The sequence below is a fragment of the Podarcis bocagei genome (genome assembly GCF_964188305.1).
Source record: "Podarcis bocagei genome assembly, chromosome: 12".
NCBI lineage: Eukaryota > Metazoa > Chordata > Lepidosauria > Squamata > Lacertidae > Podarcis > Podarcis bocagei.
The window spans coordinates 33,246,225-33,272,908 of NC_138137.1; the positions used below are offsets into that span (position 1 = coordinate 33,246,225).

The 26,684-nt window shown below is 40.9% G+C and overlaps 1 protein-coding gene across 12 annotated transcripts in view; it reads right to left on the reverse strand.

Annotated features, from left to right (window-relative positions):
• PPP1R9A (protein phosphatase 1 regulatory subunit 9A) overlaps positions 1-26,684 on the reverse strand; it is a 148,518-nt gene that overhangs the window by 39,329 nt on the left and 82,505 nt on the right. For all 12 annotated transcript variants that reach the window (XM_081163070.1, XM_081163067.1, XM_081163066.1 and 9 more), the window contains 3 exons: positions 22,612-22,744; positions 21,296-21,416; positions 11,206-11,310 (listed from right to left, as the gene is read on the reverse strand). In XM_081163070.1, coding sequence (XP_081019196.1) covers positions 11,206-11,310; positions 21,296-21,416; positions 22,612-22,744 — 359 coding nt within the window. The remainder of the gene's footprint in view (positions 1-11,205; positions 11,311-21,295; positions 21,417-22,611; positions 22,745-26,684) is intronic.

Sequence of the window (26,684 nt, forward strand, 5' to 3'; positions counted from 1 at the left end):
AGCAAAAGCAATATTATTGCACACTAAAGGCTAACAACTCGATTATAGCATAAGGTTTCGTAGACTGGAGTCCACTACATGAAAGCTGCATAACACATGCCCAAATGTCTTGTTTAAAAACAAATAAATACATGTTCATCTATTACCAATGCACAATTGTTTTATAACTGTATTGTGCTAGACACAAGTTCAAAATGGAAGTCACAATGATAATAAAAACATGCCGCTGCAATTATGGGAGTTTCTCCATGACCTAAAATCACAAATGTTTATACTGCAGTGTTACAAAACACTTTCTATGAATAGAGGGAGCGATGGTGACCTGAGTGCATCAATGAGAGGAGGGATCCTGTCCTTGCTGGTATATTCTGGTTTCCTAATAAAGAATTTCCTGATATGAGAAGGCAACAGCCATGGTTTACCAACAGCAAAGTACACATGGAAGAGGGAAGTGTGTGCCTGCCCCCTTTTTGCAGCTCAGATGTCAGTCACCAGCCAGATCCTGTCTGACAACGGGCACGTAAATTTCTGTACACGGGGTTGCATTCATAAATGCATGTCTTCCCTCAATGGTTTGCAGCTACTTCAATATGTATTATGAAAGAAGATGGTGTACATGATCAGTGTCCATAAAGCCCCTGAGCTGAGAAAGCTGTGGCTGGATGCAACAAATCAATGGGGGCAGGGGGGGGGAGAGAAACGAAAAGACAGAGTAAATGGTAAAATGCTGATTATGGTTTGGATCAAATGGGCCCTGCAAACAGCTTCACACACACAGAGCTGCTGAAGACCCCCCCTTCCAAACAGGGTCTCCTCTGCTGCCTGACCCTGACCCTGAAAAGCCTCCAAAGCAGTGGATGGACGCATGGAGGGATGTGACGACAAACCCTGGCACATGTCCGGAGACAACAACACACACCTCAAGGGCCTGTGGAGCCCAACAAAGAATTTTAAGTCCTGCTGCCTACATTCCATGCATTCTCCTCAAAATCAGTGAACTACTTTAAAATAAGCATGCCACTGCAAACCTGTGGCAGCCTAATCACACTGTGCAAATATAAATGATTCCTGGCATATTATGCACTCCTTTCCTTGGCATGCAGTGCATACGCAGATGTTTAGTTCTTTATTTAACTGCATAAATTAACAGTCTTGGGCCATACATTATAGGCACAACCACTTCCCCTTCATCTCCACATTTTCTTGAGAAATGTTCCATTGTTCCCTGATTATAGAGGGAATAGTTCCTACTGTTCCTTCCATTTCCCTATGCCTTCATGCTAATTGCTATTTTTATTGCTTTTAAATTTATTCAGGCCGCAAGCCTTGTGGACACTGGCACATCATGTAATTCAATCAATGGCCTGCTAAATCGCAAAAGCAAAGGAGGATTTAAAAACAACTCAAAAGCAGGAAAGTGCACTTTAGTTAGAGGCTATAAAAAGGCTGCAGAGATTTACAGACAAAAGCATTTTCTATAGCTGTATTCCATAGCCAATTAATTCACTTCCATACCACAGTGCGTTATATAGGATGCATGGTTTTGGGTTGTTTTTTCTTTTTCATTTCGCTGAAAGATTATCTGAGTTATATATTCCATTTATGTCCTGACTTTACTCCATAGAACTCAAGGAGAAAGACCCAGGCCATCTTGATTGCAGAAAGGTTCCTGTGCCATGTGATATACCTTGTCTGATCTGAGGCGCAGAGGCTACAAATTCCCCAGTGGAATTTAAGATTCTGTGTCAATCTGTAACACAAGTTCTCAAGATCATCACTTCTGCTGAGTCACTGGTCAGACATTAAATCATAGGGAGAAGCAGACAGGAATGCAATTTGGCATATACCAAGTTGCCAACAATGTAGGAAGAATGGTATCTAAAATGATCTTATCTGAAGTGATGCACTCAGGGGCACGTTGCGATACCAAACAGCTAGGAAGAGAGAGTATGCCTAAAATGCATATTAACCTATATTACGCCTGTCCCTCAAAACATGGCTGGTCTTACTGTGAGGTGTCTCCCTCAGGTGAGAGAGACTGGGGGCCAGAAACAGTAACAAGGTGTTAGAGGGCAAGCCTGTGTAGCCTGCCCTATGCCCTCTAGTCTAGTTTGCTGCCCTTGGGTGTTGGTGAGGGATGCTGCTAATCCTTCAAGAGGGTTGAACTGAAATTCAGCTGTCAGTCTGATTGGCTTCTGTATGTGGAATTGGGGGGGGGGCGCCATCTTGTCCTTCATCTCAGGCAGCAAAACTGTCTCAAAAGGATCTGGAAAAGGCCATGATAAAAGCCAGGGGCTGGGAAGGGATCAAGACTAGGCTTGAGAATATCTGAAGCCAGGACAGCCAAGGCCCATTTCACCAATTCAGCTGAAACATTGGTTAACCAAACTGCAAGCTTGTCATGTCAAAAGCTTGTGAATATTGATGGACATAGCATTTCATTTTCTTGCCGGAAAACAACAATATAGTATAGCTGAAACTGCCATTTTTATAAGTTTGCTCACATGAATTGGATCTTATGGACCCCATCAAGGCCAAGGACGTCTGCACCAGGCCCCATCTGAATGAACAAAGTGAATTGCTGGAGACTTCTGCCCTTCCAGCAGTCTCTTTCTCATGAATATTTGGGGGTGGGCTACTTTGTGGAGAGGCCGTATAAAGACCCCATTTCCCAGCATTCCATAAATAGTACATACTTTAAAGCAGTTTACAGATGGGGGTGTATGTGGATTTTCTAAAGTGCAAGATGTTTAATTAAATATTGAAATGTATTCCATTTCTGATTACGCAGCCAGAAACCAGCATAAAAGAGGCATAATGTTCTGAATCACTGCCTAAAAGATTAGCCACCAAAGCAAAAGGACTTCAATAACCCTGCTAAAGACTCTCCTCCCTGCAAGAGAGGGGAGTGGTTGTGGCCGGGAGCCGGACTCCGCCTCAAGCAGGGGGCGTTTGCCCCCTGCCTCCCACTCACCTGGCTGGCGCCCACGCCCTCGGCCAGGCACCCAACCAGGTGCCTTCAAGGGGGGGCGTGTACAGCAGCCTAAATTGCTGCGGCGCCAGCTTCCAGCCCTCACTTTTCGTTGTCCCGTCGTGAGGCAGTGGAATAATGTGTTGTGGTGTCGAAGGACTAGGTGTGGCCATCGCCTGCGCCTTCAATTTTTGGGTATTCCGTTAAAGGAATCCGGCGGTCGTGTATTCTGTCCGATGCCTGCGTGGCGGGAGGCCATGGCACGACCCCCGGTGACATCAGGGGAGAGCTTATAGTTGGATTAGCATCAACAGGCTCCACCTACTGGCGAATAACCCCCCCTTGTTTTTTAGACTCACCCCTCTCCGAGTGGGTGGAGTCAGCTGACGTAATCCAATGCCTAAGCCAATACCTTCTCACTTGCTGTAATCAATAAAGTTGTGGCCTTTTCTTGCCCATTAACCTTATATCACGTGTCCTTGTGTTTCATTCCACTGCGCAGGGTATGGGTCCTCGAACCACAATTATATACTTCCTATTACTGGTTCACTAGAAGTAGACATGTAGTTTAGTACTGGCAAGACTGTATTGAGAGACATACAATATGATTAGAGACAACAGGAAGTATAATGAACTGTGTGAAGTCACACAGCAGGAACCAACAGATTATAGGCAAAGTGCACCAAAGTCCAGTTCTCTGATGCAACCCCTACTGAAACGAAGGTGAGCTGTGCAAGAGTGCTCCCTGGGGGGGGGGGGGTTGTGCCCTTAGACATCAGTGATGCCTAAAATCCAAGATAACGTCTCACAGGAGAACACTATGCTCAGGAAGTCACTGTTCAATTATTCTGAGGCTAGTACTAGGGCACCTTGTTGAAGCAAAGCAGGTCTAGACATGGTCAGAGCCTGGGTGGAAGAACTCAGAAATATGGCACCTTGAGTTCCACAAGGAAATAAAAGTGGGATGCAAACGGACTAAATAAATAAACACAGACACACAAAAAATATTCTCTCCCAAACCTCAGAAGCAGTTAAAAAGCAAACCAAAAAATTCAGCACAATGGATAAAACAAATTCCACAGTAGAGACCATTGGAAGATACTTCACAGCCCCATTTTTGGTCCTTTATCTCTGTCTGATGGAAGGTGTGCCTCCTTAATGACTTCCAGAATAATGGGAAAAAATGTCAAATTTAAATGGGATGTATTTTCAACTCCAAAGGGCACGCTGCTCTGTATAATAGGGTGAGAAAGAGGTCTAGCGGATGGCAAAATTTTCAGCAACCTTCCCCAAGCTCATAACAGCTGCAATTATGGTGCCGACACACAGCAAATCTGCACCTTCAAAACAGTTTGAGAACTGTGGTGCCGCTGCTGCTGTGCAACCGCTTTAAGCCTCCGAGTTATTCTCTGGAACTTCATTTTCCTTTCTTGACACTGTATAGTGAAGCTTCCTTTCCTTGTGTGCTGCTTTTCGGTATTTGTCTAATAAGCTGAAGACCAGACCACCTAAATCCAGAGAGCCTTTCCTCAGCAGCACCTTTGAAGTTTTGGGTTTACTCTTGCTTCTAAGATTTGCCACGTGCCGGCGTCATAATGGCAGCTGTTATGAGCTTGGGGAAGATCGCTGAAAATGGCACCGCACCATCTCAGAATGCCAAGTCCCCACCAATCGGATTGGCAGGAGAAACCAGGAAAAAAAGATGACAAGTCTTCCTATACCTTCCCTCTTTGTGAAAAGATTTGCACTACTCAGCATCAGTTGACAATGCATATTTGTCAGCATAACTCGGACACTAGAGTGAGAGACCATTCCTGCAGCATCTGTGGAAAGTCTCTGAGCTCCGCAAGGTCCCTCGACCGCCACATGCTGGTCCATTCTGGCGAGAGGCCCTACAAATGTTCGGTGTATGACCAGTCCTTCACCACCAATGGAAACATGCACAGACATATGGAAATCCACGAGAAGGATCCAAATGGCACTACTACAAGTACAGCTACTGCAAAATGCGGCACCTAGACTGCTCTCTGTGAAAGACTATTGCTGTCCAGTTACTGCTGAAGACTAGCACTGGCTGCCAATTAGCTACCATGCTAAGTTACTGATGCTGGGACTGGTGTACAAAACCCTATACAGCTTTGGGACCCAGTAATCCAACAACTCATCTCATCAGTTAAATACCTAATCTATCACTGGAGGTCCATCTTAGCAGGATATCCATTTCTTATAATATAGGAATCAGCCCTATAATGTGGTGGCCCCTGCCCTTTGCAAACTCCTCCTGTTACATATCAGACAAACACCAACTCTACTGTCTTTCCGGCACTCAGTGAAGATGTTCCTCTTCCAACAAGTCTTTTAAGTGGAGCGTTATTCCAATCTGCATTTGTATGGGAACTATTTTTAGCTGCTTTTATATATGAAATTGTTTTTAGATGCACTGAATTTTTTTTACATATGGAACTACTTTTAATTGCTTTTACACTTCTCTTGCTTTAGGGTTGTGATTTTATTCTTGTAATCTGCCCTGGGGCCTTATGGTAAAGGAGAGATAAGGAATCTAACACACAAATAAACTCAATAGCTGGCCAAGCAGCAAGAAACAGATTAAATGAGCATTCTTCTGTAAAAGAAAATAGGGCTGCTTCAGAAAGCAGCAGTAAAATCTCCGATATGAGATAGAGGCAGAATTCCACAATGATTATAAGCAAGCAGCAGAAGTTAGTTAGAAGGGGAAGGAGATTTAAGCCACTCCAGAGGAATATAATTAAACAACAACCTCGGGATAAACGACGACAAGTTGGATTATCTTAAAATAATATCAATGTGAAATACTGGTGCAGAATAGCTTGTTTTATATGAAGGGCTTTGGAAGGGTGTCTGTTAATGACTTATAACCATCTAAATATTGTCATCTGATAAAACCTGAAGCCATTAAAGATACAGGATGGAAAACATAAAATCTGGATACATTTTGCACTTTCAAGAGTGACTTCAATTAAGAGTGAATTCCATTATGCTTATACAAATACATGTATACATCCAAGCTAGGTAACAAGCACTAGCATTCTTCATATTATAGCCTTACAGTCCTACATCTCAGAGTAACAGCATTGCCTTAACTACTGGTTATGGTCTCCTTCCAGCTGTAATAAAATAGGAACCTTACAACAATCTCCCAACCCTTTTACAGGTCTCAGTAACCTCTATTTACAGCAACTGATAACTCATCACAGGCAAGATCAAAGTCTGGATGAAGGCAAAGATCAGGATTCTAGTTTATGCCAATAGGCAGAGGTGAACCACAAAAGTATGGTGGCAGTGTGGGAAGATGGGACAGAGAGGAATCAGCTTATTGGGACACAGGCTTCAGGAATCAGCACAGTGTCTAATCGCTTGACTTTGTTCCTCACCTGATGCAAGCAGATACGATAAGCTGTATCAGTGTGTCAAAACAGGGACGGTTTCTCCTAGCAAGCTAAAAACATAGCTGCATGATTATGGTTTGTTTGGGAGAAACAATTTTCTCCTAAACATTTGGTGAAATATTTGTTGTTCCTGGTTGCACTAAGGGAGAAGCATAGCAGGAGCACTGCTCAAGTCCAATAAGTGATTAACTATGGCTTAGCATTACATACCAACAAGACTACTGCATCATGTGCAATGTTTTATTAAATTTTTATATATGTTGGAAGCCACCCAGAGTGGCTGGGGCAACCTAGTCAGATGTGCAGGGTACAAATAAAATAATAATAATAATAATAATAATAATAATAATAATAATAATAATAATAATAATAATAATAATAATAATAATTATTTCCTCAGAGCACTTCAAAGAAGGCTGAACTTGGAGACAACTTCCAAAACCTATTACAATAAATGGAAACATATTACATATTCTGAAACATAGTCTCAAAACATTTCAGCAGGATGTGATGTCCTTGTTTACACAAGCAGAACTTTCATTTGTTACTATAATAGTCTATTTTAATCCTAGGAAGTTTGCAATTATTTTTATCTTTCTCAAATGTATCAAATGCCATTGTAAAAGAAACATTTCCATTAGAAAGTAAAAACATTTTAGAGCCTACTAACTCCAGCTAATATAAAAACGGATGAAAGATTTCATGCGGATAAATTTACCTAATTTTGCTGTGCCAAAGCAAGAAGAGTTCAGAAGGTAAAAGGCACATTTTTGTGTTAACAGTTTCTTCACTGTGTCAGCTAAAGACAGTTGAGCTACATTATATCCGGAAGCTACAATGAACAATCTATTCTAGGTCAGTGACTTCCATTGTCATGACCATTCAAAAAATGTTCATGAAGCTTGGCAGGAAGCAAAGTCACTAAACAGTAGTACCCTGTAAGCTTTCTAGAGCAGTATTGACCGAATTAAAGCAGAAAAATGAAATACAAAGCTGTAGTTTAACTTCTTTCTAAACCTTCTTCTGCACAATTTATCAAATACAATTTCTCATATTTAAGCTAATATGTCTTTGGTCGTTTATGTTGGGGGTGGGGGATAAGAAGGAATGCTTTAGGGGACAATTACCAGTGACACTAGAAAATATGTATGCCCAGTAATGACACACACATTTAAAATAACAATTGCAAACAATGCTAATTATGGAACAATTTACTTAAACAAACTACTTAAAATTCATTTGATGTTGCAGCTTCCACAGTAATGTGAAAATGGAAATGCAACTATAGCAATACTTTGCCAATTCTGCCTGTCAAATTAAATAGTGAGGACTGTCGCCTACTAATCTTCATTACCTGCAGCTGCCAATTGTGGAGGTAAGTGCGGCACTTCCTCTGATAGAATGTTCGTATGCACCATGGGAGCTTGCAAGTAGAGAGATAAAGGTAAAAGGTAAAGGACCCCTGGACGGTGAAGTCCAGTCAAAGGCGACTGTGGGGTTGTGGCTCTCATCTTCCTTTCAGGCCAAGGGAGCCGGCGTCTGTCCGCAGACAACTTTCCGGGTCATGTGGCCAGCATGACTAAACAGCTTCTGGACACCGTGATGGAAACCAGAGAGCACGGAAACACCGTTTACCTTACCGTCGCAGCACTGGACCAAGTGGCAATCAGGCAGCAGCCACTCTCCCCAGGAAGGCTTGCCTGGCGCCTTCACTACATGTCCCTAGGCACCCAGCGAAAACGTGTCTCTCCAACCAGGCATTTGACTGATTAACATTTTATGGCAGGCATAGGCAAACTCGGCCCTCCAGATGTTTTGAGGCTACAAACCCCATCACCCCTGACCACTGGTCCTGTTAGCTAGGGATGATGGGAGTTGTAGTCCCAAAACAGCTGGAGGGCCGAGTTTGCCTATGCCTGTTCTATGGCTTTCTAAATGTGTCTGTGGCAGGCGGCTGCTGGTTTGTTCTTTCATTATGTATTTTGTCTTTTCATTTTGTCTTTTCATGTTGTGAACTGCCCTGTGATCTTCAGATGAAGGGTGGTGTACTAACTAACTAACTAACTAACATCCTGCCATCCAACCAACCAACCAACCAACCAACCAACCAACCAAATAAATAAATAAATAAATAAAAAACCTTTCCCTCCCTGTGGCTTGAAGTCATTAAACGCAGCTGTTAAGGAGCACAATAACCTCTTCCCTACAACTACGGCAGCTATGGGGGAAGAAAGTAACCCTGTTCTAGATGGTTTGCATAAGTTTATCCTAAGGTCCTTGATCTACAGCAGTGTTATGGAAACAGGCATCCTTAAAAGGGAGCACAGCTGAATTCGTCGGGGTGAATCTTGTCAGCCACGCAGTGTGGAGAAGATGATTCTGGCTGCCTGTAAGCGAACACTGGAAAGACTCTGTACGCTCTCTATTCAGACACTCATGTCGGCAGCGTGAAAGGTAGGGTCTTCTTGGTGATGGCTTTGTAGTGATGGCACTCCCTTACAAGCGAATTATGTAAAGTTCTCACAGTGCATACCTACAAAGGGGCCTTAACAACTCATTTGCTCCGGTTTACCTTTGTTTTACTACTGCTAGTTTATGAAACCACTGAGCTGGTTTAAACTGGGTTATACTGTTTTTTATGGAACGTTTGCGCCTATAGTTCTTGAACTACTGCTTTATACCTTTTTAAGCTGTTTGTGGTGTATTTCATGTATTTTCTAAATTCTGTTACGTAAGCCAACTTGTGGGTGTTACACCCTAAAAGATATCCTAAACTATTTTAAATATAATAATAATTCTGTATAATTCTTTCTAAAGGCTGCCTTAGCTGGAAGCCCTCTCTGTATCTTAATGCAATCTATAACTCTGTACTGTACCTTGGGTTAAGTACTTAATTCGTTCCGGAGGTCTGTACTTAACCTGAAACTGTTGTTAACCTAAAGCACCATGGGGCCTCCCGCTGCTGCCGCGCCACCAGAGCACGATTTCTGTTCTCATCCTGAAGCAAAGTTCTTAACCTGAAGCACTATTTCTGGGTTAGCGGAGTACCTGAAGCGTATGTAACCCGAGGTACCACTGTACCTCCTAAATCTTTATTCACCCTAAATCTCCTGTCAAACAATTCCATTTCATAACTCCAGTTCTAAGTGTGGGGAACGGAGAGGGAGGGGGCTGGACTAAAAGGAAACTTCAAATTTTCACTCTGCTCGCCAATAAACATTAAAAAAACCTCTTCTCCTGCTATGTGCTTGGTAACTAGACCTGCACACAGCAAAATGTGGACACACCATTGATTTATATAGCAACATTATTATACTTGATGTTTTATTACTAATACTTCTTTCCTTTCCGTTTTAATTGTTTTACTGACAACCATCAATTCCTGCATTTCAAGCCCTACATACAGAGACATCTGAAAGAGCCCTAAACATTTAGACTTATTTAAGAACTACAAACTCTGGGAATAAAAATATCACCATGGGAGAAAATTGACCTCCCAAATTGAAATGCACTCACAGAAGGCTTTTACTTTTTACAAACATCTAATGAAGTGTAACAGCTGAAGAGAAAAACAATATTAAATTTCAAGTTTGAGCCCTTTATTAGGTGATACTTTGAATAGAGCTGTAGACCCTCCTGAACAGAGGTAACTTTGCCTCAGTTATCCGTGCTTTGATACCATCCAGGCTAGACTACTGCAATGTATTGCATTTGAAGACTATTTAGAAACTTAGTCTGGCCTTGAAAACAGCAGCCAGGCTATTAACTTGCCAAACAGAACACATTTTGCCAGTGTTCAGCAGATCTTCACCAGCGTCCAGTCAGGTCTGGCCTGAGATATTCTGCTGCCTAAGGCAATGGACAAGATGGTGGCGCCTCTCCTATTCCTGGGACAAAAGCCAATGGGACCAGCAGCCAAATCTGCAGGTGGCTGGCTATCTTAGGATGTGCAGAGAAAGCCATGTGACACACACAGCTCTGTCCTCAGCATCTCACTGTTGTTCCCTAATCACTTGGCATTTGACGCCTGAGGAGGCACTCCTCTCACTCTGCCTAGTGGGTAGGGCTAGCCCTGCATTCAGTTTGTTCCCATCATTTATATTTCAATTTTAAAATATTATGTAAGTGTTGGTTTTGACCTATAATGCTTGAATGACTATGGACCAGAGTACTTAAGAATCGCCTGCTCCAATATGAACCAGCTCCTTCTCTGAGGAGTCTCCTGAAGTCGGTTCCAGATTAGGTAGATAGTGATGGGGCCTTCTCCAAGGTGGCACCCTGCTTGTGGAATACTTCTTCTCTCAAGCAGTGCCAACAATGCCAGGTTAAAATGGTTTGATTCCTCTGGCTTTACTTTCAATCCTTACCCCCCTGTGTGCTGTGGTCCTAATGAAAACTGGAGTCCTGAACATAACATTAAATTTAAAAAGAAATGGCACCACACACTACGCATTTAATACAATATGTAATTATGCCACAAATGGTGAGACAAAAGATCTCTGGAAAGGTGGGGTTCCTCCTATCCATCTTCCTTCTCTTCAGTCAGGACGGGGGACTGGGTTTTATCCGCCCCACCCTCTGTGAGCCAAATCTGACAAAATGGCAAGGCCTTAAATGCTAAATGTGGAAGCCATGCTGTCTGGGGCTGATGGTACCAGGTTGTCCAAGGCCGGTACAAACAATCCATTGTTGCAAAGGTTTTCTTAACATATATATGCTTACTTATGATCGAGCAGTTGCATGACCAGACAATATCACAGGTGCCACCAATTTAAAAAGTACTTTGTAAGGATTTCTCAAAGTTACCTGACTTTTCCTTTGGTGTTTCTGAGGACTGTTGCAGCAAAATTTTGTGTGACGCCAACCAGACTGATCCCATCTACTTCTACAATTTGGTCATTTACTTGGATCCTTTCAGAGGAAATAAAAAGAATGGAGAAACACTAAGTAATGAATATGAAACAAAATATAATGTCTTTTTAAATTGCATTTGGAAGCAATACATAATTAAGTCAACAACACATATATGACATCTTGCATTATACATAATATTGTCAATTCCTACTGACAATGTTGTTTTAGAAGAAAATACCATTTGAAATCAAGATACGTATTTTTTTGAACCAGATCTCCACTTCCATGGAGGTAAATGAACAAACAGGACAAATTACAATTATACAGCATCAGATATAGTGGCAAGAAATGTACACATGGCTGTACGAAAACCCCACATTTTGTGTTGTGCAAGACACACCCTATTCCTGTGACTGCAATCTGTTTTAAATATTTTTAGTACCAAATTTTAAATTGTGATGTGCTAGTGATAATGATTACTATTACTCACAAATGCTGTGCTGTTCATGCCACATATCAAAAGGTGCACAGGGCAGGTGCACTGAAGACTCAGCAATGCAAATCCTCAATGCAAACCCTGCTCAGTTTCCCACTGGTTTCTTAGGTTTTGCCAGGAACTGCCCATGGCCAGGGTTCAATGAGCAAGGCAACTAGTTCCATGTGGCCAAGCAACACTCCATGTCACATGGGAAAACAATTTTCGAACAGGAGTTTTGGGGCATGCTCAGTATAAATAAATAAATACATCAGGTGAGTGTCTGGAAAGACTGTACTCAGCGATAAACTCAAACTGTTGCATTAGCCTCCTCCTAATCTCCCTTCCCTCATTTTTCTGCAACCTCAATTTAGATTATCTGTCAACTGTGAAACTGAACTGTGGTCTTCCTTCCTTCCTTCCTTCCTTCCTTCCTTCCTTCCTTCCTTCCTCTCTCTCTTCCTCTCTCTCTCTGGTTTCCTTCATTATATTGTCTTGAGACTTACCTATCTTTGTTATACCATGACTGTATTATCGGTAGTACACTCAAAATGTTTGTTTGTTTGCTTGCTTGTTTATTTATAAACTCAGTTAATTGGAAAATGGATAGAAACTAAATATATCTGGAGGTACTTTAAAGAGGTGGGTCTGCATTATACAAACAGCTGGTGGCAATGAGTTCCAAAGATCAGATGTTGCCTAATAATAACAGGCCAGGTTGCTCCAGTCTAAGAAAACAGGCAGAGGTGTGAGACGTTAGATGTCTTTAGGAAGAGTGTTAAGAGGAATTAAAGAGGAAAAATAGCCAGGAGCAATGCAGTAAAAGTGTTCAAAAATAAGAAGTGAGGTTTTAAAATGAACACGATGAAAGGAAGTTAAGCCAGTGCAAAGAAAAATTAAAGAGAACCATGATACTGATGAGAACGGAAGGTAGAATGAGCTGTACAGTGATGACCCTGCTTGTGTTTTAAATTAAAGGTGGAACTCTCTGGAAGTTAGATTCTGTACTTAGCACTTGGTACCAGCTTTGTGAAGCAATCCCGTGGGCATGAGTAAAGGTAAAGGTAAAGGGACCTCTGATCATTAGGTCCAGTCGTGACTGACTCTGGGGTTGCGGCGCTCATCTCGCTTTATTGGCCGAGGGAGCCGGCGTACAGCTTCCAGGTCATGTGGCCAGCATGACTAAGCCGCTTCTGGAGAACCAGAGCAGTGCACAGAAACGCCGTTTACCTTCCCGCAGGAGCGGTACCTATTTATCTACTTGCACTTGGCTTATTATTCTATGATTAAGCATGGCACATGGTTTATCAACCAATAAGTACAAATTATGTCATAGACGTACCAGTAATGCACCGGCAGAAGTGAAGTAGCCCAGGGGAACATAATCAAAGCAGATCTGAGCATCTACCAGTACGGATGGTGGCCACAATTTTTTAAAAAACAAGCTCTTTACAAAGTCAGCCCCTCCTTTGAACATTTCCTCGCATAACGGCTCTGACAATGCAAAAAGGTAGCCAGCTGATTCAAGCCGCTGGACCAAATAAAATTCAGTGCTGCCTTCCAGCAAGAGTGCAGCACCCCAAATTAAAGTGATATTACAGTAACTAAGGGGGAGACATTCCAGGTATGTAAACATATATTCAATAAAGCAGCTAATATGAAGCGACAAGAAGTAAACATCTTTGCAAGCCTTGCTGGGCATCCCACGAAGAGTTATTCTGTCTAAGGTTCCCACCCAGCATGGAAGATGAGCCTAGGCCTCTGAAGGATGGGAGAGTTGCAGGAGGGGAGGGAGGGAGAAAGGATATCACTCTCCGCCAAGCATTCCCCTGCTATGTTAAAGAGATCAGGTAGCAGCCGATATGAAATACCACGCCTGGGACCTGGGGAGCTCCTGCCAACTTGACTACACAATGCTGGACTAGATTGACAAATAGTTTGACATTAGCTTTGCATGTTCCGGTACAAGGCTAATGTGAGCATTACAAAGTTATGTGGTCTATTTTATAGCCATATAGTGTGTAGTTGGGAAAGGGGGTGGTTCTGTTGGGTTGGAAAGGGGTCACTTTTCCTTTCTTTCTTCTTGAAAAAGCCTTGTATAATGCAAACAGGGGGATTTAACCTTACAGCAGACATTATCATTCAGGATACTTGCTAAAACCTCCCGGAAATTAGAGAAATGGAAAGTAAGAGGACAGGAAATTAAGCAAGTACAGATGCACAAATATCTCATAATTTTATTCCAGAGCAACTCAGGTTGGTCAAACCATCGTACAAGTGCTATAAAACAGGCAAAGTGTACCTTGCTTTTATTTTCAGAAAGGTAACCAACTTGTACCAGCTGCTATTCGGATTTTTGAAGCTAAATTGTCGTCCTAGCTACTTTTGCAGATCCCAATATGGATACAAGCATGTAATAGTGATTTAGATAAGATACACTCAAGTTTCTTGAGATGTATGCTGAGGCTCCCAAGTTCAATCAAGTGTGCAGAACTAGGTATACACACAACAGAATATTGGGTGTGAGCTAGCACTATAAAATACTGGCTGCATTGCCATTTTCTTTGCCAAACTTCAAACCTGTTCTCTGACTTACTTTAGGACTCTTATAAATCCAGATGGTTCCAACTCTTACATAGTAAAATTAGATCTATTAGTATTGACTTGGAACCCTTGTATAATTCAAGTGAGCAATTTATTTATTGCGATATTCAAACCAGGTTAAGGGACATTGAAAAACAAAACATCAAGTCAGCTGTAAATACAATTTGCTCTCCCAAGTTCTTTGGTTTAAATACAACAGATAACAGGGTCACTTATATCTCAATATTAATAATTCCAGCCCAATACAGGGCCTTTATGTTAGCCCGACTGAATGTTTTCCTCTCAGTTTTTGCCAAGGGGAGATATTTAAACATCCCCAGAAATGATAGACATTGTGGATGTTCTTCGAATGTGCCAGACACTGTAGAACATATCCTTTTCTACTGTCCGTTAAACAATCAGACACAAACGTGTGCTATCACCTTTTTTGGGTAGTCTAACATCAGATTCTATCTGTCTGACATTAACTGAAAGGGTGGCTGAGTTTTTGTCAATAGTACCTCTTAGAGTGGTGAATGGCATGATTTAGCATGAAGAAATCCCAATGGAAATCTTTGTCTTTATATATTTCACATGGCTGTTTATTTGTATATATTTTAAATTTTTATATATGAATGTTTTATGATGGCCTATACTTGTAATACCTAATGAAGGTTTGGCAAAGTACCGGTAAGTACGGTAAGTATAAACTATTATAAGGCTTGAGCAGGCCAGTTCTCTCTCCTTCGGACAGCTTCCATCTCAACTTGAAAGCTCACAGCTGCTTGTCAGATTATTTAAAAACATACTTCTGCATACCTTGGGAGCCCTCCAAGTATATAGAAACTGCTATCTTATTGTTGAGTGGCTCTGCTTTGCTTCAAAACTGATGGGCATTAAACCACCTGAGTTTCCTATTAGAGGGGAGGAAACTGCACACTGTAGCTTGTCGAAGGCCACCTAATGAGCTCACAGAAGAGATGAGGCTCGCACCTGGTGAGTAGCTTGGTCTTTCAATCACTATGCTACATCAGCTACCTTCCCTTTCAAGCCAAGGTATTTAAAATGGGCAGTCTTCCCTTAACCTTAGCATCTAGCTCAAGTATGCCGCCAGGGATACAGAATAATACGTTCAGCAAATATATGCAATGCAAAGTAAATTCTGTACGAAATAACTGACTTCACTCAGCAACCTAGCATATCAGCTCACGTTACTAACTGTATTTTTGGGGAAAATAATCTTCCAACCCTTAATAATGTCCCCTGGCATGTATGAAAAGGTTTCTGAGGACTGTTTTGGCAGCCTGAAAGGTTATGTTTAACAGCACCAACAAATGAGCCAACATACTTCATGTGCCATGAGTTTTGCTAAACAGAAAAACCGTGCGACCGTTGTTAAGTTAGGGAAGTTGACAAAAAGAAAAGTTTCCCCATCCCCTCCTCCCCCAGTGAAGCTACCTGCACTCCCATGAAAGGAGCTCTCTGGTGTGCCAGGAGGCCCTTCTGAACAATGTGGAATCAGGTGAGGGGATGGTGCCTGTGGAGGGGAGAATCACCCCAAATCCTCAGATTCTAAGATATGTTAGCTTAAGAAGGTTCACAGAAGGAAAGTTTCCCATCCAGTCCTCCTCCCCACCATGAGCTCTCCTGGCCCCATCCTCCACTGTTCAGGTTGCCCAATCCCCCACAGAGGCTTTTCAGAAGTCTCAGACTGAAGGGGTGCAGGGAATGGAGTAGGAAACTTTCCTTTCCTGGGCTATCTTAAGATATATTAGGATCCAAGGCACTATTTGTTGAAAGGGACACCAAACGTTTTGGAACAGTGGGCACATATTGGATTTTGGGAAAGGCTGGGAGTGCGTCACAAAATGACTGTCATGGGGGTGTGATATAACACAAAATCAGAGACAACCACCCCTGAAACACACACACACTGGCCACTCTTGCTTCCCAGAAATTGATTAGAAGGTACTTGCACATTTTGCTCCATAACCTCCTTTCTGGGAGGGCTAGAGACATACTTCTTTTTTAATGAAAGGCCAGAGTCTGGGGAACCAATGAAAGCCTTCATGGATGGTGCTTGGTTTGTGACCCCTGGTATATTAATTGATAACAAATATCAAAACAAAAACAAGACAACAAAATCTGAAGAATGCAACCATTTCTAAATGACATAACTGCAAAAGCCATATTACCATCCTTCATTTGGGAACTGTTTATCAGTAAAAAAAAATATAGGTCCAGCCTTTACATAGCAGTAAAGTCACTTGCCTGTGCTCTCTATTTATTAAACTATTACTTGCTTATGGCAAAGCCTTATCCACTCCCATTGTTGCATCTGGTATTTTATAACTGGATAGTGTGGGTTCATCTCTAAGGGGGTTAATTTGTACACAGTCTTGCCTTAGGACAGAGAGCTGGCCTCCGTGACTTTCATGTGCCTTTGAGGTCTATAATTTTGTGCAGTAGAAATCAGAGGACAAAGAAGTAACTTTAATCAGCATCCTTTTAAAATATTTTTAACTTGCTTGTCTCCTCACTTCACAGTCCATAATTCCTGTTTTATCTTCATATTCTGAGGCTACGTGCTCTATAGGGTGTTGTGCAGTCCTGTTCAATGTCATACGTGTTGTATTTTTTTTAAAAAAATAAGTAATGCATGTAATGGATGGGCCCAAAAAAGCGCCTTTCTGGGAACAATAGTTGTATTATTTTTTATGTTGATTTACAGATTTAGACATTAATTTTCAATTTTCAAATCATAGTATGTTTTCATTCTACAATGTCAAACACATTTCTTGCTCATAAAAGAGGCAACTGGCTGATTAGCTAGCTAGTTAGTTGGTTGGAAGCGCAGCTACTTAACAAGTGGCAGTACATTACTAGCTTCCAGCTTCCAGTATATGTAGATTAATGAGCAAACTTAAAACGATCATTTATGGTTCATTTTCATTTAATATTTTGAAATTCATTTCTTCCAATATGCAGACAGGTTTTTTAAAAAATAAATGAAAATAAATTCTGAAATGAGATAATTTTGTGGCTTGAAAAAAGCACCAAAGGCTGCACTCCTAACCCCACTCCATTCTGCAGGAGGGGGTGGGGTTAGGATTTAGCAGATGTCTCCGTCTTCTGGCCTCTGCTGCTGCTGCTGGTGCTCTATTGGCAGTAACTGGTGTTGGGCTCCAAAATAGGGTGTTGCAGTGGAAGAGCAGGACTGGGCATGGACCTGCAGCCCACAGGACAGTCCATTCCCTGGAGAGAGACACTGCTGCACCAAGCTGCAGATAGCCCAGAATTGGGAGTCATGCTGCTCCTTTCACTCCAACCAGGAGCAGCAAGCAGGGCTACAGATGCAAAGGAAGATCTGCAGCTCCACAGCTCCCTGGTCCCTCTTAAGGTCACACCCACACCATACATTTAAAGCACATGGTTTTCCCCAGAATCCTGGGAACTGTAGTTTGTTATGGGCGCTAGGAGTTGTATGGGGTGAGTGTGAATACTCCAGACTTAATTAAATTCTTTTTCTACTACATTTTGCTCTGAACTACTGTGTGTTAAAAATAAGACAGTGTTGTGCCTTTTTGCGGCGAACGGGTAAAGGCAATTAGGCACAATCCACCAGGAAGGTCTCCCCTGAAAGTCCCACTTATTCATCAAACTTACTTCTAAACAGTCCTCTAAAACAGCAGAATTCTTAAAAGAGGAACCAGAAGAAGAAAAATATTGTGCTAATATTTTGGTTTCCCAGTGTTTGGCTAGGAATGGGAACTGAAATATGTTTTAAATATTGAGTGGCGTTTTGATTTGTTATCTGCCGCAAGTTTCTTCTGAAAATAAGGTGAGATATAAGGGCTTTTTAAACAAAGAAACAAATTGCCCAAAAACTATTAATTCAGAATTAAACTTCATGGAGTTATTTTCGACCCTGCTTCCCTACTTGCTTATGCCTCCTTCTTGTTTCTGACTCATTTTTGGAAAGACGTCAGGTGGTTTGGCATAATCTCTGCATAACACATTCTTTTTTCATAGGCTCCAAATAAGGGAGGTATTTTCATACCCAAGTACGCCTAAGCAGCTAAAATCTAATTATATATTGCGACTGTTAAATGGGGAAGGGGGGTTTCAAGAGAGTCAGAGCTTAAGAAAAGAAAAAAATCTGGCATTTTATCTTCAGCTGAATAGCTGGCACTTACCATAATTTTTTGCAACCCTTACAGAATCAGAGTATCATTTATTCAGGAGTGGACAAAATGTATTCAATGGCTGTACTTGAGATATAAGTTACAGAATCAGGTCCTTAACATAAGAAATTTAATTTCCAGTTGAAGTACATTAGTCAGCATGTGGGTGTAGCTAATTTCTCTTATTATAGAAAACAATGTTTAAAAGCAAATCTTGCTCATAACATCTACCCTACCCTGTATAAAATCATACTCTGGGCATGATCCAGTCCACTGCATCCACCTGCATGAGATTTCACGCAAAAAACGGTGGACAGGGTGCGGAACCTCCAGTTGCAAGATTAATTCGGGGCTTTAAAGCACTTTGCACATGATGTCATTGTGGCATCATGTGACTGATAGGTAGGCAGCCTTGCTCACCTGTCAAATTTGGTCCGCAAGGCTGATCCTGATAAGGATTTGGCCTGTGGAGCCAAAAAGGTCCTCCATCAACTCTGGATGCATATGATGAGCAGCCATACAATCTAGTTTATCTTGATCTAGATATCAATGTTTGGAACCCAGTAATTGTCTCACTGATGAAATCTGTTTGCTGCACATTTAGTCAAAATAGCCTAACAATTTTTTTCTAAAAAAATAAATTATTTTTCTAATATATCCCCAATAATAGCCGAATTATAACAATAACAATTAATTCCCAAATTATACAATTATCAAAATGTCAATCAACTTCCAATTAATACATTTCAGTTAAAGGGGCTCCCCGCATGGTTGTTTGGGTGCATTTCTATTTTGCTCGTTAATATCAATATTACTCCAATGTCCCTTCCTCACTTGTAAATATCTTTTTATACTTTTTCCAGAGAGGGTTGCCGAATCATAAATATATAAAACAAGCTTAGAATAAACAAACCATGGGTTTCCCTCTCCCCAACCAACTCTCACACCAAAGAAAAACTTACCTTAATTCAAACCTTTGATCCATGTAGCTCAGGCATAGGCAAACTCTGGCCCTCCAGATGTTTGAGACTACAATTCCCACCATCCCTGACCACTGGTCCTGTTAGCTAGGGATGATGGGAATTGTAGTCCCAAACATCTGGAGGGCCGGAGTTTGCCTATGCTTGATGTAGCTGGTATATTCAGCAGTATGTTGTTGCAACCCTTTTCCATCACACACCAGTACTTTAAAGAATTAAAGATGCAATTAAACGGAGAACTCTGCTTCTTAATGGAGGGTTTTCGCCAGGTGAAGTGCTTTTGCACTCAGCGCTTCCCTGCCTCCAACATTCCATGCTAGAGTGAGAGCCAGGTACCAAGATGAACTGCGAGTGAAGCCTATTCCCGCCGTCCCTGGGGGGAATTTGCAAGGATGATTTACCCTCAGTCATCCTTGTTTTTCGTTTGCCGACGATCCCCCGCTGTTGTGGGGGCTGCCTCCATTGAAGCAGGCAGGACCAGAAACCAGCTAGCCTAACAATTTTAATATCATTGTAGTGGAGTCAGTATATAATACTATATAGTGTAGTGCACTACAATATATCATATTATATCACAGCATATCAACCGAGGTAGTCAATGTAGTGCTCTCCACATCAACTCTAATCAACCTCAGCCAGCTTAGCCAAAAATGAAGGATGATGGGAGTTGCAGTTCAACAGTATTTGCAGGATCCCATATTGGCAATCCTTGGTATATATGATTGTTCATATTTAGGCACATTGGCACATTTTTCAAGGAACCATCAAGATCCATAGAATTATATACTGATTTCTGCTTTTCTATTCTAGAATATTGGCAAAAGCAGAGGTTTTCCTTTGCAACACAGCCTGGGACTTTTTTAAATTATTGATTTGACTTTACTTTTAGATTTCATTCTATAAGAGCTTCAGTTTCCTTTTGCAATATAACATCACTCCACTTTTATAGAGCAAGGAGATGACCTATATAAATCATGCTGTATTTTACTTTAAATTTCACTTTTGACCCATGAAAGGGTATTTTGCGGGGAGTGACCTGGAAAAGTAAACAATTTTTCCCCAAGCACTTTGCATTCTGAAGATAAGGCAATGGTGCAAGGTCAACCATACATAGATAATCACAGTTATTTTGAAGGAATACAAGATTATTTTGTCTCAAAAGTAGAGGATCTGCGCACCATGAGCCTCCAAAACAAGCAAAATATGGCTTGTGCACTGAAGCTACAGCAAGTAGGGGGAGAATAGATAGCAAGTTTTCCCATCGGGAAAATAGGTCCTGATACATTCAACAAATATGTAGCAGCTTGCTATGGAGACATACAAAACTTAATTTTACATACCAATAAATCAATGAATGTATACAGCAAGTAAACCTCGGGGGGGGGGGTGTTACGTACTGTGAAAAGATAAAGTTGTGGCTAGAAATATGAAACAAACAATATTAGTTCTGGGATGGAGCAGATTCCGTACAGATCTCGGTCTGCACTGAAATCCAGACTTGCTGTGAGGTTAGAAGGATCATTCCCAAACGAGAGGGTGCTTTAATTCCCTTCTCACCCATGAAACAGTCCACCTGACAACGCTATTTGCAGAACAAAGCAACGTTTCAATGAACATAAATATTTTTGAGAACTGGTGGTGAACGTTCATAGGCTCAAGTAGGTTTTCAGCCAATTAGAAGGCCATACTAGGAATAGGGGCCTCAAGAAAACCTTTAGCTACAAGGTTTTGGATGAAGCCTGTGAACAAAATCAGACAGGAGCTGTATTTTAAAGCAATCCCAATCTATATTCACAACAGCATACTGTATTATTATTCACCTGCCATCTCTTTCTGCTGCTCCACCTTCTGTTACTGTTTTGACGAAAATGCCCAGTTTCTCAAGGCCTGCATCTGCTCCAACTCCCATTCCAATAATGCTGATGCCAAGTCCATCTTCATCTGAGAAGCAGATAAATCAAAGCAGATCCATATATTTGTTAAGCATTTTTCACACTTGGATTAGTACATTTTGAATCCTGTTCTCTCTCCCCACTTGAGTAAAACCTTCCATGAAAATTTTGTTTATGACTTTATAACTGCATGTACAAAGAGTAAAACACACATTGTCATTCATCCTCCCTAACTCATAAAGCCATAACATTTCAATGGACTTACAGTATTTCTTATTTCCTATCATGGAAGTCAAGTAGCCCCAATCGTTTTTTGCAATGGAAGGAGAAAGAAGCCTATCTTGCTCCTTCTGCCATGGCTGCCAATCAAGAAATCCTGTGTTCAAAGGAATTATGGCCCACTAATATATACTGAGTTCAGGATACTTCTAAAAAGCAGTTTTCCATAACAGAAATTGGGGGCGGGGGGAGAACCAGTGCATTAAACATTAAGATCTGGATACCAAAAACCCTACTCACACATATCTCAAAGAGACACTTGGCAAATCTATTTTGAAACTGAGGGCTCGTCCAGGCTTCCCTTCACACTGTGCTCGCCAGGCACAGTTCTGGGCTTTAAAGCTCCATGTCCAAGTGTTTTTGTTTTTTGTCCTGTTGCTTTTCCAGAGAAAACCTGTTATTTACCACTGAATTGGAGCAAATGGCAATCTGGAGAAGCACCGGGATAAAGCAAAAAAACAAAAACTGCTCAGATATGGAACTTTAAAGCCTGGACTTGTGCCTGGAAATGTAGCACAAAAGGAAGTCTGAATGAGCCCTAAAAGGGGGTTTCTGAAAACAGGTTTGTGACTGTGGATATGAGGGGATCAACCCCTCAGGAGATTACTTGAGGTTGACAAGGTTTGAAGCCAATGTTCTACTGCATACACAGATGTGAATTAACATGTTACCTCAACTGGATTACAATGTAATAATATAATATAATATAATATAATATAATATAATATAATATAATATAATATAATATAATATAATATAATATAATATAATATAAATTATTATAATACTACTATATGTTACTATTTAATATCCAAGAATTATTTATACAAATTGCACACTGCATATTAAGCTATGGCAGGTTTTTCATGACCCCTTTCTGGCAAAGTCTTGCAATTCTACTACATATCTGTATGACTATACATTTTAAAAAATGCTCTGCAGCATAGCATTTGTAGAATGCATACCTTTTTCAAGCTCTGCTGGGAAAAGCTCCAGCTTCTCCACACGTTTTTCTAGTTCGTATTCTGCTGATGCAGCCACCGGGTCTACTTCATCATTTCTCCTGTCATAATCTTCATTAGAATATGTGTGGAAAACCTGGAGAGCGAGATAACGGTAATAAGTCAACTAAAAGCTCACTTCTAAAACCTACTACTACTCTAGAGGTGAGCTATTGCTTTCATACCCTGCTTCCGAGCTTCCTAGAGTATCTGGCTGGCTAGATAGAACACTGATTTAATTGAGAAGGGGGTTTCATATGTTCTTAAAGCAAGGACGGAGAACCTGTGACCCTCTAAATGTTGTGTGACTTCAGTTCCCATCAGCCCAAGCTTCCACTATAGCCAGTGCTTAGGGATAATGGGAGCTGCAGTCCAACGTCATCCAGAGGGTCAGATGTTAGCCACCCCTCTCTTAAAGGAAATAACTGTTGTGCACATATAACCGTGGACATCAGTAATAATGAGGTTGCTTTTCTTTGGAGCCAGATGCAAAATGGTGGGTCAGGAGGGTGATCATATTCTTAGAATTAAGGAACAGGGTGACTGTGCCTCTGAACACATTCTCAACTCAATAATTTGCTTTCAGTTCCAGAACTGAGGTCACAATCCTGTAACACAAAAATCCACAAAATGCTACAGCTTTTTTGTTTGGTTTTGGCAAGGTGGAAGGGAAGCTTTTCTGTTGTCCATATGATTTAATAATTATTTAATAATTTAGAATCTGAACCCTTGTTGATCTACTGTAACATACTGAGAGATCTACTAGTAGACCCCAATCTACCTTTTGTCCACAGCACCTCTTTAGAATTCAGGATCTTATTTCTGCATTAAGCAGATTTTCTTTCTAACCCACATAGAAACAAATCCAATACGTGTTCCAGAAAGAGCACCACTCTGTTCTTTTTAATAATGTAAAACAAAGGGCAGTTCAAACCTTTTTTTTACAAAAAAAGAACTATCTTTACTTGAAAGATTCACAGCAATTTTTAAAAAGTGCATAAGATGCAATACGATGGTGGACTCTGAACTATCATTAGTTTCATCTTTTAACAAATAACAAAGCTGTGATTTACTCATACTGTATTCAATAAAAGCTGTGGATAAATGAATACTACAGTATATACTACAGTAAACTGAAACCTTAGGTGCCGCATAAATTAAAACTTCTTGTACATAAGGCATTTTGAATAAGATGTTAAATATTGGTTAGACGTTATCAGACACTCAGTTCTATAAAACTCACAGTGACATTCAAAAGCCAAAGCACAACAACAAAAATTGGGGTAGTCAAGAGTCTTCGTTCTGGAGGTCTGTTCTTAACCTGTAACTGTTCTTAACCTGAGGTACCACTTTAGCTAATGGGACCTCCCGCTGCCGCCACGCCGCAATTTCTGTTCTCATCCTGAAGCGAAGTTCTTAACCCGAGGAACTATTTCCGGGTCAGCGGAGTCTGTAACCTGAAGCGTCTGTAACCTGAGGTACCACTGTACAACTAAGTCTAGATCCAACCCAATGTAACAAACAATAAAGTCTGAGATCCAGGCACTAATAAGCATCATTTAAAAGGGTGGGGGGGAGACCAACACTACATAAAGAGAATCCCCTGCCCACCAGTCACAAATTCCTGAAACTGTATAGACTGACATTTAAAATCTTCCATGGAATAGGCTGAAATAGCAAACTCCATATCATGTTGCCCTGCCAGTCATGCCCTAAACTGGCATCCCATGTATTTACATTTCTGTCTGGCAGGAAAGGCCTAGCCATCACCATCACCTCACCTTCTTCAGGTGAAGGCTGGTGTTAACTGCATCTTCTCCAGCATCCCCCCAACTATGTGGGTCCTCCTCAATGGTCAATTGCCCCTTTAGCTATTAATCATGGTCAGCACAAGGCATGGCAGCATACAGTTGGATAGATCGATACTCTGTGCATGCCCACTGTTTCTCCACCCCACCCCCTCTTAAATAAATTTCTCAACTGCATTTCTGGGCAGTACTGGCCGCTGGGTCAAGCTCAAGGGCTGTTAAGTGTTTTTGCATTACTCAAGACGTTGTGGGCTACACCCCTGGGTTAAAGGGCGTGGGAGATCAGGAGGAATGATGGGCTGAAGCTACCAAGCAGAAGACTTGAGCTAAGGTGGCAGTCATTTTATTCCCAAGTAGACCACTGTAAGGTGGCAGGAATCCCAAAGTGACCTAGAGGACGAAGAGGATGGTGATGGCAAGGAGAAAGAAACAGAGCAGTAAACCCATTGCTAGTAGGCTACTCCACTGGGTTGGTGTTAGAATGTGGTGTTGCCATCCAACATACTCCCCTTGCCACTCCCCTTTCAAAATCACCAGTTCTGTCAAAAAATAATGGGTTACTTGATTTTTTAAAAAGGAGAAATTACAGCTTCTTCAAACGTGAGAATTTGCAATGGTATCTATAATGAGGATCACGTTAATTTTTTTTTTTTTTTGTAAAGCTGGCTTTTCACATGTTTTGTGCAAAACTAAGCTCGCCCCCCCCCCAAAAAAAAAATACCGGGCATGGTGGAGAGCAGAACCCTATTTTCCCTTCATACATTTCTCTTATGATTTCCTTACTAACCTGCAAAAAAAAACACCAAAATAAATGAAAAAAAATTAACAACAAAACTGAGCTATCATAATATACTGTGTGGGTTGAAATGCTTTATTTAAGGAACAAAGCTCTTCTCGTTGCATCAAATATGGGCTTCAGGTTGGCAAAGCAAACAACCACTCTGGATTTGAGCCTGGAATCCACATGCCTTCCATGAGGTGCTAAAGCTATCCTGTATGTCTTGGCAGACTCCACCATCCCCTTCATACTGACAAGACTGTCAAGGAAACCTTACAATATTGCTGAGAGAATAAAGAAAGCAGCCGTCACTCAGGAGGCAACCCAAGGTAATAAAATAGGGTGCTGCTGTTAAGTAGTTAGCAATGGCCTCAAAATGGAAAGTGAATTTCTTTTAGCAAAGTACTTGGTGTTAAGATCATTGCTAATTTTACTCTAACAGGACGGCTGTTATTGGTATATGTTGGGCTGCTGCTTCTGGCTATGAATTCATTTCAAGATTTCACACCAGAAGCTAGCATTGCCCAGTCCATATTTCTCTGAGGGGAAATTAAAGAACGTTCTAAGTAAAGAAGATGCTTTTATTTGCTCCTGTAAAACAGAAAGAAAAAATTGTAATATTCTTTTACTGAATGGTTCGGGTATTTCAAATACCCAATTGACTGAAATACCTATACAACCGATACAAAAATGCTACACTATACTACATATAAATGAAAAATGTACTATTCAGAGTTGGACTCGGTCTAAGTTAGCTGAACTTAGTTCACAGTGAAATAAATGATACTTAAATTAAGCCATGACTAACTTATCCCATTGGTTTCAATATTACCTAAGATCAGCTAATTTAGTCTGGATCCAACCCATTGATTACCTTTAAAAAACTACCATTTTTTAAAGACTTTTTTTCTTTCTAGCTACACAACCGGTGTCCAAATATTGCCTAAATCCGGGCAACATTTCCTACATAGCAGATATTTATGGAAATTATGCTGTATAAACAAATACTACAATTATGAATTAATAATTGATTTCACAATTGGCATTGAACACAAACGAGTTATTTAAAATAAATACTGAAATTAAGCAGCTTCAGTTTGCAAAGCTTCAGACAGAAAAGCCCTCTGAACTCAGTTTAAGGTCTTATTAAGCAAAGCTAGGAATTACAGTACAAGGCAGTTGTTGTATCCCAGATAACACTGTATATGGGGTGTGTCATGTTTCAATACATTAAAAAATTGGGAGATTTCAGGATTGTTCCATGCTGCTGTTTACACACTTCCTGTTTCCTTAAGTTTAGACATTTGGCTGGGGGAAAGGACTTGTTCTAGAAATATCGTGATTCATTCAGAGCTCAAAACTATAATTTTTCAAAAAAATGAAATAAGTAACTGTAGACAGAGATAATCAGCAATAATGCCACAAGGAAAAATTAACACGATGTGCATGTG